The 15,377-nt window shown below is 33.8% G+C and overlaps 1 protein-coding gene across 1 annotated transcript; it reads left to right on the forward strand.

Moving 5' to 3' along the window:
* The first annotated feature begins 1,683 nt into the window (after positions 1–1,683).
* LOC134248422 (G-protein coupled receptor GRL101-like) lies at positions 1,684–12,220 on the forward strand. The gene is made up of 6 exons (XM_062730829.1): positions 1,684–3,067; positions 3,261–3,424; positions 3,563–3,621; positions 3,715–3,798; positions 6,924–7,875; positions 11,966–12,220. Exons 1-6 carry the CDS (start codon positions 1,684–1,686, stop codon positions 12,218–12,220), a joined length of 2,898 nt encoding a protein of 965 aa, XP_062586813.1.
* Positions 12,221–15,377: the final 3,157 nt, after the last annotated feature.

Below are 15,377 nucleotides of genomic sequence, written 5' to 3' on the forward strand. Positions count from 1 at the left end.
AACAGCTAATGGAGAACCTTGATGTATCCAATCCTATTGACATAATGTCAATAAAATATGTTCAAAACAACTTTGATTTAGAAAAAGCACCAATAAGCATATCATTTTCATGATTTTAGAAATATGCAGTCCTGATGAATTCAGATGCAGCGCTGACCGGGATGAATGTATCCCATTAGATAAAGTTTGTGACTTTGTTTCTGATTGTCTGAAAGGAGAGGATGAGGCGTTTTGTGGTGAATATTATACACAGTCTTTGATTTTCACCCATTTTCAAAAGAAAGTACGTGTTACTGTTTTCTCAACAATTCCATAAAATATACATTCAAACTTAAAGCTTGTCATTTGTTTAGATGGTTTTGTGTGGATAAAATATGTTTCACAAAATAGAATTTAAAAATTAGTGAAGCACCTATCCTTTTCCAGGACATTTTTGAGAACCCAATCTGTTGTGAACAATTAATTGGAATTTCTGTTTTTCTGTTCTCGTCCCCCAATATTTGAGTTTCTATATATATATAAATCAAAATTAAATCCAAGATAAACAAACAAGTTTACGTTTAATTTCACGTGTACGTGGAGGCGTGTGTTAAAAAACAATTCAGAATTTTTTTTTAAACTCATGATATCCAGAGACGGGAAAAAGAAAAACATTTTATTAGTATTTTTCAGCCAAAACTTAATATATATAAATTACTTGTGATTTCCCCGTACTTTTGCATATTGTATCTATGATATATATATATATATATATATATATATATATATATATATATATATATATTATATATCCAAAGTTTTCTTTGAAATATATGAAAGCGCTAAAGCTTAACTGAGGATTTTTGTGTTTGTGTTGTTACCATTTTTTAATATTGTTATCCGATTACTGAGACACTATTTAAATTTTGGATATATATATATATATATATATATATATATATATATATATATATATATATATATATATATATATATATATATATATATATATATAAAGAATTTTTTTTATTTCAGCGAAAAATATCAGTAAATCCCTATGCAGAAGACAAGATCGCGCATTTACTTCTCAGAATTTATCCATACGACATGAGGAAGATCAGACACAATATGCCCCTGCCATAAATATTTGCAATGACTGGGATCAATGTCCCTTGAATTCCTCGAGCACTTGTTTTCTATCTTGCCCTCGTAACTGTTCCTGTGTTATATATGTATGTTAGTATATATATATATCAAATATATATATATTATGCTGTCTCTGTATCTTTCAATGGTTTATTGAATGAAAATATAGTAATAAGTGATAGTCTGTTTCCAAATCTGAAACGAATTATCATTACAAATTCTATAATTGAGTCATTTAACATTAGTAAAGAACATATAGAGATAATGTCCATCCAAAATAGTAAAATTAAAAATGTTTTCTTCCATAAAAATTCCTTCCGGTACATTAATGTCACCGAATCTTCCTTTCAAAATGTGTACTTTTTTCATGATTATATTAAAAGGTATGTCTTTGATGTATTAGAATTCAATGTACAGAAAAGCTATTTGAAGAACACGTTTGATTTTTATGTTCCATATTATTTATGGAATTACTTTACATTTAAGTCCCATGTTCTCACTGGTTTATTGAATGAAACAGACTCTAAAGTAGAAGAGGGAAAGGGTGTTCATCTAAAAATGGTGGAAACACAGGGATTTCATCACATGTTCGAGAAACTTAGTTATACTGTTGTTAATTTTAGTAATAGCTATTTGACGGATCAGCCAGATTCATACTATGAAACATATACACTTGATTTAAGCCACAATCGTTTAAGCTCATGGCATATTCTGTCTTTAATTCAAGTTTTACATCTTCAGCATAATTTGATAGTTTCAATCAATTACACCATTGACCTTGGCATATCCGAGGCCCGGCTTCATTATCTAGATCTATCGTATAATAAGATTGAAAGAATAGCCAATAATGATTTAGCTGTCTTAAACAACCTCATGTATCTTAAACTTCAACACAATGTCATAAGTTACATTCATCCAAGAGCATTTTTAAAATTATCTGAACTGATATATTTAGATTTATCAAATAATCAACTCCGTGATTTGGAACGCAGTCATTTTATTCATCTCTTAAATCTTCGCTATCTTTATCTTCAAAACAATAACCTGAGGGTAATGGAAGGAATGTTTGATGGCCTCATGAATATTCAGTATCTGCAAGTTGATTCGTACACACTTTGCTGTGCACAACCGAAGGCTGTCAGTAAAATCCAGTGTTTGGCACCCGTAAACGAAATTTCCTCCTGCAACGATTTAATAGACATACCTCTTCTCAGTATAGCAATATGGTATATGGCCCTTCTAGCTGTATGTGGAAATTTGTTTGCTACATGTCATAAACTGTTTTTGCAAAATAAAAAATCAAGTTTATGTAAACCATTCGATATTCTTTCTATCAATCTTGGTTTCGCAGACTTTCTAATGGGTGTTTATCTTTACATCATAGCAGGAGCTAATTTAAAATTCAGCGATCGCTATGGTTTTGAGGATTTTTCGTGGAGAAATAGTCCTTTATGTACTTTTGCCGGTTTATTAGCTACTCTTTCTAGTGAAGCATCCACATTTTTTGTACTTTTTATCACCATTGACAGAATTTTGGCCATTCGATTTCCATTTGCATTGCTGAATAAGAAAATCAAGATTGCAAAGACCGTTTCCATGTTAGTGTGGATGGTTTCTTTCCTGTTGTCATTATTGCCCTTATTTGGAATTGAGTACTTTAAGGATTATTACTCCGGTTCTGGAGTGTGTATCTCTTTACCTCTGTCAGTTCTCCGGAAACCTGGATGGGAATATTCTATGGTACTCTTTGTGGGGGCAAACTTTGTTATCTTTATAATGGTTCTTTTTGGGCAAATACTTATATTTATGGATGTTGTTCGATTTGATACGAAGGCGAGCCGACAATCGTTTTCCCAAAAACGAACAGAAATAAATATAGCAAAATCCCTAATGGCGGTTGCAGTTACAGATGTGCTTTGTTGGGTTACCATCGGAACTCTAGGTAAGGAAGTGTTAACATACTCAGGTACATTGCAATTTAAAAAAAATCCATCATGTACATTCAGTTAAACTACTAATATAAGTTTATGTGCAACATATTGCTTTTAAAACAGTTTGTTTAACGTGTATTTAAAAATTTCACGAACGCGGCCAAATTCAATTGCTTGTTCTAAAATGATTTGTCTGTTTTGTAGGGTTTCTGACATTTATGGGCATTGACGTCACCAATAAGGTGTACGCCTGGGTCATTGTTGTTGTTCTCCCTATCAACTCTGCACTGAATCCTCTGATCTACCTGTTTTCTGTGATGATGAATCGTGGTGAAGAACAGAGATGTGGTTCTAAAACCGATGAACAGGTTGTTTTAAATATATTCATTGTTGTAAATCTTATCATAATGTACATGTACAGTGTACATGTTGGTTGTGTTTTTAATTTTCGATAGATAAAGAAAAGTTTTAAATGAATAAATATTTTATAATTGTGATCTTTTCAGAGATCTTCTTGGACATCAAGCTTTACAAGAAACACGGAATCAAAGGACGGATCAAAAAAGTATCAGGTATTTCCTTTTTAAATTTCTTTTGAAATGCTTACTATTGCTTTCAATAAATGTCTTTTAAAATATTAATGTTTTTTTTCCTTTAGGTATCAACATCGGGTGGAAGACAAACCAATTTTGTCAAGCCATGGATCCAAAATGATGAAAAACAAAGGAAATCGAACATACAGGTCATTTCTTTGCAACGTCTTAAAGTCGATTAGGATTTTTTTGCTTAAATAAAAAAGTTATCATTTTAGAAGATGATTTGATCTATTCTTTAATTATATTTTGATGGAGAAAGCAATGGTTTTGCTCTAAGACAAAGATATGTACGTGTGTAACATAGAAAAGGAATATGATATATAGAAAATATTCAGTGTTTGGTAATATATAAGATAACAGAATATTTGCGAGCTATATCTCACAGATTCACACTATATACATGTAGAAGGCCTTTTGTTTATGAACATACATGTTATATACCTGTATACTTTTTATAAAAGATAAATTTAAATCCGAATATTTTTCTTTAATTTATTATCTAGGGACAATTTAGATCGTTCAAAAAAGCTATATAATGATTTTTCATTATTTATCCTTTTATGTTTGAAAACACATCAAAGCCTTCTGTCATGTCTTGTAAGGCCTAAGATTTAACAATTTCGTTAAAATTTGAATAGAATTCAATTGTAAACATATAAATATATATATATATATAGTTAGGTTAGTTTAAGAGTTGTTGTAAAATGTGCTTTAAAATAATAATTAATTTCATTACAACATGTATTGGTAACAATCCTCTGTTAAAACTAATGTCCAAATAACTGTATCTCACTTCTATTCTCAATGACCGTGTAGTGTAGGGCAGCGCCGCGAGAATTCCATCGGCATCGAAAGCAAGTTTTTTAACTTGCCTAGATAGCCGAGCGGTCTAGCGCGCTGTTCCTGCACTGCTAGGAGACAGATTCCGAAGGTCGAGAGTTCAACCCCGGGCTGGGGCGGAAGTGGGTATCCATGTAAAAGTGAATTTCTTTGTGCTTTCTATATTAATATTTCTTCACTTAGGGCAGTTAGGTTAGTTTAAGAGTTGTTGTAAAATGTGCTTTAAAATAATAATTAATTTCATTACAACATGTATTGGTAACAATCCTCTGTTAAAACTAATGTCCAAATAACTGTATCTCACTTCTATTCTCAATGACCGTGTAGTGTAGGGCAGCGCCGCGAGAATTCCATCGGCATCGAAAGCAAGTTTTTTAACTTGCCTAGATAGCCGAGCGGTCTAGCGCGCTGTTCCTGCACTGCTAGGAGACAGATTCCGAAGGTCGAGAGTTCAACCCCGGGCTGGGGCGGAAGTGGGTATCCATGTAAAAGTGAATTTCTTTGTGCTTTCTATATATATATATATATATATATATATATATATATATATTATATATATATATATAAACGATATATACATATATTTTCTTCTTTGGTTTCCCTGATTGTTTCTCAGCTATGGAAAGGTTCTTAAGAATAGTCTTAAGATATGACTTGGACATTGGCTTTCGTATAGAATTTTTCAAAAACTTTTGAACAAGTTAAATGGTACCAAACATATTTAATTCGAGTCCTTTTAAACCATCAAACCAGCTTTCTTTGATAGATTTTGTCAAGTCAATGTTTCTACAATTCTAAATGCATTTCTTATGTAAAATGCTGATAAAATGGACCTATATTATTTTTAACCCTAAGTTTTTTTTTTCTAAAGCCCATTTATTTAAAAAAAATTATAAATAAAATATTTTGTTGTTTCTTTATTTCCGATGACATGCATATACTTTGAAAATGCAATATAGAAAGAAGACACAGAAATACCAGCACTGTTTTTTAATTTTGCGTTACTTACCTTAACATCTGATTAAACACTTGTTACATGTATTGACAAGAGTAAATGTGTGCTTCTTTGATCCACGACTTGCACAGGTAATGTAAAGTCAGGTGTACACGGTAAGATCTGGTATTATAATATTCATATACTTGTCTCTAACCTGGTTTTTTAAGCAAGTCCTATTTTTTGCCAATTTTAGTCATGTGTGTTTTATCGCGTACATACTTATAGAGTTCTAAATGCATTATTGTTCTACATTGTATATTTATTAGGGCAAATCTATGACATACATTTATTTTTTATTGCATGTACCTTTTGGGTTGTTTTTGTTTTCTTTTTCTTGTGACAGGTGTAGCATATATTTAATATCAGACAATACTGCTGCATATTTCATTTGCATTTGCATTAAATGCTCTTTTCAATTCAAATATTTGTTGATATCATTTTTTGGCAAAAACAGATCAGATTTGATTCTGGTAGAAAAATGAGGATAGATTGAAGTAAAAATAGACTGTGGTAAAATTATATTATGCTATGAACTTTTGTTCTTGCTTTATACCTAATATTCCTGTACAATTGTCATATATCTCGATTTAATATATCTGCATCTTCGCTAACCAAGGGTTTCTGGGTTTTTAATGCTCTATTCTTCTTATAAATCTTTGCCATACGGTGCTCTAAAAAGAAGGGATTGCTTTCATCATGTGATACCAAATGAACAGGTACGCTCAAATTACATCTGATATCAATGTTATTACGGAACTCGGTTTCCCTATTGGGGCACCATAACTTTACACCTGGTTGTTCTTCACACGTGGAGCTATTGTAATACATAGAACAGGTGGACAAAGAAAAAGATAATGGATTATGAACATCTGTGAAAAGATTAGAGAACGCGTGTACTTCAAAATGTTGTAAAAATTCAAAAATGTGTACACTGACAATAACGTAATCCAGTAATCCACAGTACTACTGTTTTAACAAGTTACACAACCTTTGTTTTTGTCGGTACCGAATCTACTATTTACAATTTACAAATCGTTATTTTTACAAAAAATTTATAACTTTATAAGTTATTGTTGACAATTGTATCTTTAACACATCTATCTAAAGGAATATAATGGTTTTTTTTTAAATAAAAGCGCTTGAAAACATAGAGGCTTCAAATGCACCTTCTGAATGGTTAACGTGTGTCAAAAAATTATCTGCAGTAAATCCCTAGATGCTGATATTATTTTGACTGCCCTGAGTTACAATACAGCATTTAGTTTAGTTAGATTGCATAGATTTTCTGAGTTAAGAACAATCCAAAGGAGGCTTCGAGAGTATTTTAGTCATAACGGATCACTTTACTAGATTCGCTCAAGCCATTCCTTGTAGAAATCAAACTGCTCATACTACAGCTAAAGCTTTATTTGATAACTTCTTTCTACATTACAGCTTTCCTGAGAAATTACACAGCAACCAGGGACGTAAATTTGAGTCGAAAGTAATCCAAGAACTCTGCAAACTCCTAGGAATAAAGAAAACAAGGACTACGCCGTGCCAACCGATGGAAAATGGCTCAGCTGAGCAATTCAACCAAACACTTATCAAGATGCTCTCGACACTCAACGAGAAGCAGAAATCAGACTGGAAATCCCATGTTGCTCCACTCGTTCAAGCCTACAATGCGACCAGAAATGATGCAACGGGATACACCCCACACTACCTGATGTTTGGTTGGCATCCTAAGCTTCCCATAGATGTATTCTTTGGTATGGACTTAGAACATGTGAAAGGAGATCACCATGGTTATGTAGAGAAACTTAAGGATAGGATGGTGTCAGCATATGGACATGCCTCTCAAGAAGCTAGGAGGATATCTGACAAAAACAAGAATCAATATGACCAGAGAGTAAGTTTCTGTAAGCTTGATATTGGAGACAGAGTCCTTGTGCGGAAAGAAGGATTAAAGGTAAAGAATAAACTAGCGGACAGATGGGATTCAGAAGTTTATGTCATCACAGAAATTCCAAATCCCGAGATCCCTGTTTTCAGAGTGAAGAGTACTTCTGGACGAGCCACAAAGACACTGCACAGGAATATGCTGCTACCATTTAACCAGATACCAGCATGTGACAGAGTTGAAACTTTTGTTAATAAGACACCTGTGACAAGAAGAAACAAGAAGCCAAAGAATTCTGTTAAACTTCCAGAGTCCGATTCTGAGAGTTCGGACAATGGAGTAACAATTGAAGTGAAAACAAGGATACCTAGAAATAGAGATGAATTCAGCAAAGAATTATCAGATCAACATAGTGTATCAGGATCTAAAGTCTCTAGTGTATCATATGATACTAATCAAAATATTGCTTCTTCATTTCAGAATTCAAGTCCTTCATTTCAGAGTGTGAGTTCTCCCAGACAGTAAACTTACACAGTTTGTCAGACAGCAGTGGTACCAGAGCTTCTGTGAGCGGTCCACATAGTCAGTTTATTTCATACCAATCACAGTCGCCTCTACCAATTTTGCCGAGGCAGTCAACCAGAATGAAAAATTTCCTAGATCGGTATGGGGAATGGATAATGTAAACAGTTTTTTTATGATATTGCTTTATGCCGAGAACCGATTTTTATGCTAAAAACTGCTTTTATGCCGAAATGTTTTTATGATGCAGTTTACCCGGGAATTTAATAAATTAAAATAAAAACGTTTTAAAAAAATAATAATAATGACCAAAATCCCTGATCCTTATACCGATTGAATATAACTTTGATATAAGTTTGTATGTTGCGTTGATGGGACTAGTTCTTAAAAGTTGTAAAACTTTAATGAGGTGTTTTGAGGTGTATTAATGTGTATTGAGGTGTAAAGAGGTGTAAATAGTTTCATGACTTATGTCATATGGAGGAATTCTTTGGACAGTTATTCCTACATTGATTGGTACATTTGTGTATTATGTGATTTGTTGGTGTTTGAAGCTTGGTCATTGATGAGGTTTTAATTTAATTACTTGATATCAGTAAGATGAGTTGTATCAGGTAAATTGGTTTTTATTTATATTTCATAGTTACTATTATTGTACATACTCCTCTGAAAATGTCAGGAGCCATTTCAACGAAGAGGGGGAGTATGTAACCAGGGTTATGTATTACCTAATGCTACTTTGTACTTGCGCTGCGTACATGTGAGAATGTAGTATGAAAGACTGTGTGAATGGGGTTGTAGTTATTTTTAGACACTAGACGGACAGTCACATGACTTTATCCCATTCACTGAATTCTGCTTTCACGAACTAACATCGGGCACTCTGAGCCCAGCCGTTGAATTGGTTAGATGTCTACTTTACTCTACAATATCATATACAGATAGTAATATTTGTGAATTCTTGTGTGTGTCCCGGTCAGATTCTATTCTAAAGTAAAGTCTATTTTGTTTTAATTATCTGTCTAAATGTCTGTCTATGTGTCGTTTATATGTTGTGTGTAATTGTAATATTTCAGGTTTTATGAGGTTTATTTCAAAGTAAATAATTTATTGAACCCATACCAGATGTTTTCATTTCTGATGTACTACCACTGGCTACATCAGTTTATATATTTTGATGGACATTAAACAGGTCGAGGAAACTACCTTATATGGATATTGTTGTTATTGCGCACAGAGGTGCTCACAACAAGCAATTGTCCAATCCAGTGAATGAGCCGCAAAGCATGCTGGTCTACTACATGTTTACAATTTACTTCAAACACGTGGTTCAGGTCAATTTACGACATGATTTCAAAAGCCTGTCGGAGAGTCAAATAATATCTATTTTTAATTTTTTTGTTAAAAATAGAAAGAATACCTAGTAAATAAGATGTTCCATGCTCACATTAGCAAACAAAACTACTTTTCTGTGTTAAATAGTACGTTGAAATTCCGCTCACCAACTCTTCACAGGTAATAAAAATGTTTGTTTTACTTGATATTCGTATTTTAACAATATGCTTCTGCTCTAATTCATTTGTTAACTTCAGGCTCATACATTTTAAAACAGAGTGTATTTTAGTCTCACGACGTACATTGATATTATATATAAAAAAAGAAAACGCGCAGCATACAGTGCAAATAGATCTACGTGAATCTCGCAGTCTGTAAAGTTTTGCTGAATTAAGTGCAGCTGCTGGGATGTGTTTTCTGTCAAGAAGATTTTCAGTCTCATGTTAAGATTTTTTTTCGGAGGATCATATTAGGCGCTTGAACGGCATTGCAACAAGTAATGATAGAATTTTACACTAAAGCATCTCTACACCATATGATTCTAAACTGTTAAATGACCATCTGAAGTCTTGTATGTATATATACATGGCACTACGTGAGTACATCTCGGAGTCGGTTATTGAAGAGCATGGAATACACGTGAAATTTTTATTCAACGAATACGTACAGGCCATTGTCCACAAATAGACATTCAATGGAGCGGATAAAGCCACAATATTACCGTTGTTAGTGAATTGTTTGTAAATGTGAGCATGGAATTAGTAGATAACGATGTACACTTTGTGTTAAGCATGAAAAATGCTTGAAAAGATGCATCATGTCTTTCCGAGAGCGATTTGAAAAAAGTGGCATTTTCCAAACGTAGTATGTTGTGTAGTAACCCAACTCATTCAGCGGATTGGTCGATTTGGCAGTCACGTGGGTATCTCATTTAGCATGTAAATTTATTCTGACGTCACGGAAAATAGTTTCCTCGACCTGTTAAACTCAAAATTCCTGTAGGGAAGACATTTTATCGCCTTGAAAAGGAAGATGAGGAAATTATAAACAATAAATTTCAAGACTGTTGTAAGAAATCTTAAGGTTCATATACCTTCTGCTCACTCACATAAAATGTTGCTTGAACTTTACTGATTTTCCAAAAAATGCACTTTATAAGTGAAATAAGAACAATTATAGCATAGCTTTTGGGAAAATTTGGACAAAAAAGACACTTCAATTTGGCAAATCTATTTAGGAATAATAGACAATAGTATCATTAAGAGTTATCTCTCTTATCGGAGTATTAATGAACCTTTAGTCTGTAGACTGTAATGGGGAGGCTTTTTGATAATTGCAACGGAGTCATGAGACGAGCTTTTCGTTTTAAGAAAATCTACTAGAATAATATGTTATTATAAGGAATGGCAATTTGTAACCGGTTAATCGATTGGAACGATGGGAATCGGTTAGAAAATCTGTAATCGAATAGTCGGAAAAAATAAAATATAATGTGAAGCAGTTTCCTTAAAATTTCATTTCACCTAAACTTAAGTAATTGTAGGGAGTGCATCCATTAGGGCATGTACATGTAATTGTAGTATATTTTTAACAAACAATTGAATGATATAAGAATTCTGCATTTTTTAATTTGTTATAAGTACCTTTTACCGACAAAAACGGAAAAATATGATTATTTACTACTTCAGAAAATATTTCAGGACTAATCAATTGTTTCTAAGAATTATGACCTGTTTTTTTATTTTTATTCTGTCATATTTGTTTAAACAATGTATTTGAATCATTTTGGAAAATGTTCACATCCTGAATTCTGTTACTTTGCAGTCATTATCATTGAAAATTTCTCAACTTTAAACATGTGAAATAGAATGTTTTCATCTTCTTTGTTTTAAGTGTATTTCATGTTTTTTCCTATGTATTTGTTTTTTTTACTTTTATTTTTCATGTTATCTGTCGATATTCTTTTGGATATAGTCACTTCCTGTGTAATCAAACATGTATATAGGAAGGAAATCAAGCCTGTTTCAGTGACAATATAATTAGCGGGATAAAAAGGAAGTTTTTGTTTTGTTTTCGGTTCATTTTTGCTAAAAAAAAAAGTCCCCAAAACCCACGCTTTATTGTACTAAAATAAAAGATTAGTTTAATGTCCATTTCATCAAGAATATGAAACTTAGTTATGTAGTGAAATGAAATAAAATTAAATATGCACTTTCGCCATGATTTAAAACAAACAAAACGATTCTTCATTGACATATGGAGACATAATTGAACACTTCAAATACATATTAGTTGGTATCTAATTTTTTTTATATAAATATATATTTCAAGAAAGTTTCAGTTTGTATACTTTAACTTGGAAAAACATTTTTTTTCTAGCGACACCATTTTTAGAAAAGAGAATGGTTGTAAACTAAATCAAAAACTCAAGCATTTTCCTAATAAAAAAAACTTTTTGTGTACTTAATATGTAGTTTTATTTGAAATATACTTCTTAAATGTAAACATAAGTAACAATCAACAATGTTAAATACTCACTGGAAAGGATCTTGATTGGTCAAGTGAAGATTTATGTAACAATGGAGGTCCCAAAATCGAGTTTATTTAGTGTTAAGTTAGCATTACACATGATTATGCTGCTGAAACTTCGTGGTACCCCCAGCCATCTCTTTAGGTATTTGCTCGCTGTTGTTTCCATCCCTTCTACTGTGCTCATTGGTACCTCATACACCAATAGTTATACAGCTCTGGGACTAAGCTACAGTTACCTCTAAAGTCAATAACTGAGGAATTCAAGGTGCGTCAACACTTAATGTTACAGAATAGCAAAGACGAGAAGTTTCGGACAGCAAAATTAGATATCAGGACGGGGAGAAAGTGGTCAGTAAAAGAAACTAGACAAGAAGCAGAATCCCGCTTGAGACACAGTGACATTGTCGGAAGACTGGCAATAGGAAGGCAGGGACTTGATGTCACACCAACAGCAAGATAGGGTACAGCTTCGGTAGAAGAGAGGCGTAGTTTGGTGCAGAGAGAGGTGCGTGCAATGGAGGAAGATTCGAGAATGGTCAAAGCAGTTGGAATGAAGAAAGAGGGTAGCTGAATGAACTAGGAAAAGTGAAGTTGGGATGGAATGATATTTGGAAGATGGAACCATTTAGACTTCAGTTTAAGCTGAAGTCAGTTTACGATGTTCTTCCCAGCCCAACTATCTTTTAACAATGGGAATTACAGATGATCCAAAGTGTGTCCTCTGTGGTAAACCAGCAAACCTGGAGCACATATTATCAGCTTGCTCAGAAGCTTTGAAAGATGGGAGATACACTTGGAGACACGATAGAGTCCTAGCCAGTATAGCTGATACCTTGGAGAAAGGTATTAGAGAGCCAAAAAGAACGCAGAGAGTCTGAGATTTGTCAACTTTGTGAAAGAAGGTGAAAAGGGACATCAAGTTAGAGTTGAAGGAAGTGGTCTGTTGGGGACAGCGACAGATTGGCAGATGCGGGTAGACCTTAAGGAAAGATTAGTATTCCCACCGAAAATATTAGCCACAAACAAGAGGCCTGATCTAGTCCTTTGGTCAATGGCTACAAGACAGACAATTACTATGGAATTAATAGTGCCATGGGAAGAAAGGATGGAGGATGCATATGAAAGGAAAAATTTTAAGTACCAAGACCTACTGAAAGATTGTCAGCAGAATGGATGGAAGGTATGGTTTTATGCAGTGAAAGTTGGTTGTAGGGGATTCATGGGTTAGTCTATGTGGAGAGCACTGAGAGCCATTGGCATAACGGGATCTGGAGCAGAGAGGAGGAGATTGATAGGGAGTCTGTGCAGGGAGGCGGAATCAGCGTCCATGTGGTTGTGGAGAAGAAGAGCAGATAAGTTGAAAGACAATAAACATAAGTGAGATAGACAGTAAAGTAGAACAGCAGTGATGTGAATAAACAGTAAGACAGACACTGAATTAGTACAGCGGTGATGTAGAGCCAAGTGGTTCCAGGCTGGGATTTGATCACCCCAGTCGGCGCACCTCTGGAGGCTGTAGTGGATAGCGCCGAAACAGCCTATGAAGAAGGATCCACCTGAGGATGGAACCACGCATCTTTCCATCAAGATGTATACAAGTAAAAAAAAAGTCAGTAAATTACACGTGATTATGGCAAATCAGTCATGTTAGAGCGTGTGCGTATTTTTCCTTCAATATTCATGGCTCCTTAATCGAAGATTCGGGGGTATATAATTTTTGTCGTGTCCGTCCGTCTGTCTGTTTTTCCGCAAAAACTTTAACCTTGCTCATAACTTTCGATTTAGTGGGGCAATGAATTTCATATGTGTATACTTTGTGACATGACTTTTCCTTGAGTACTACCAGATTTGACCTTTTGACCTTGATTTTGGGGTTTGACACACTCTTACACAAAATTTCTTAACTCTTACTGCGGTCATAACTTTTGAACAGTACATACTAGGACTTTCATACTTCACATGTAGTTTTGTGACAAACCTTTCATCGGATACATACATTTTTGATATATGCATATTGACCTTGATCTTGGGGATTTATGCACTTGGTGTTTTACCTACTTTTTAAAAACAAACCTTGACCAGGACTTTCTAAGGGTTGAGGCTAGGACTTTCATACATCATATATTTATTCCTTGTGACAAGACCTTTCATTGGCTACCAATTTGAAGAAATTTGACCCTTTGACATTGCAACCCTGGTCATAACTTTTAACAGTTGGCGCTACGGCTTTCATACTTCACAAATATTATCCTTATGACAAAACCGTTTCTTAGAAACTATCAATTTTGACCCCTTGACCTTCATCCTGGAGGTTGACCTACCTTTCCAAAAAATGTCCTTGGCCTTAATAACCTTTGAACAGGTAGCTTTCATATTTCACAATTGTATTTCTTGTGAGAAGACCTTACTTTGGGTACCAACATATTTAAAGCTGAACACGACTCATAAATAGGCATACACCATTTTCGATAGCATTATCTATGATACATCAATACTAGGGTATACTCGTCGCGTTCGTTACACCTGACTGCTTTATTGTCACGGATATCGGCGTGGAATGGCGACCCGTGTTCGTGCTAGTTATCTTGCATTACTTTTGTTTATATTTTATTGCAGTTACATTTATCTGTGATGTTTGTATACTGCACTGACTTATACAGGTATATTTGTAAACTTATTTGGTATCTTATATTTTCCTGTATTATACGAAGCATTACGTTATTATTCTTGCTACCGAGTTCTGTATAGCATACGTCCGTCTACACCGGTGTCAACTTATTAAACTAAACAGTGACCAAATTCTGCCCTATTTATAGGGGTCTGAAGAGTAGCAAGACTTGGGAACAAAAATGGCGGACAGATTCCTTTTACGAATCGTGTTCAGCTTTAATTTGCATTTAAGAAAAGATTAATCTTCTCTATGTTGCCATACGGGGGCATCAGTGTTTCACAAATACATCTTGTTTTTATTTGTAATGATACTCAAATGCCCGCTAAGGTGGTATATTTTCTATCCGTTTTCGTCCGTTAAGGATGTATTCACTTTGACAAAAGAATTGACATACAGGAGAGAGCAATTTCCCGGAAAGAGTGACATTTAAAAATTAATCCTATTTTGCTGTTTTCTATCGTTTATACATGTATGTCTTAATTTTTCAAATATGATACATGTTTTTCATACCTAACATTAATTTAGACAACTTTACAATAAACCCCCAAAGTTGGTTGAACACCATTTTCTCCTTTAAAGTGTTGATTTTTGTGTAAATTTTGCCTAGAAGTCCTTCAAGGCAGGCCTGCTCCTAAATAAAATTGTGTTAGTTTGATACCCTGGGATACTACTGTTCTTGGGTGGAAATACACAAAAAAACTACAAAAAATAAGGAAGCCTGATTTTGATAATTTGCTTCAAAGAAGAAGGTACAGTTTGAATACAAATTAAGCCCTATATTTTTCTAAACTATGAAAGTGATATAAGAAATTAAAATTTGTTCCTTCTGTATCATTGGAATTCTCGGGAGTAAGAATACACAAATGGTTTTTCTTATATAACCTCCTAAATGCTAATTGTGACGTCATTAATTTGTGCATTTTCCCGTATTTTCTTAAAAAGTTGA

This window comes from Saccostrea cucullata, unplaced genomic scaffold, assembly GCF_032062105.1.
Source record: "Saccostrea cucullata isolate Sc308-1 unplaced genomic scaffold, CSIRO_AGI_Scuc_v1 ctg2611, whole genome shotgun sequence".
NCBI lineage: Eukaryota > Metazoa > Mollusca > Bivalvia > Ostreida > Ostreidae > Saccostrea > Saccostrea cuccullata.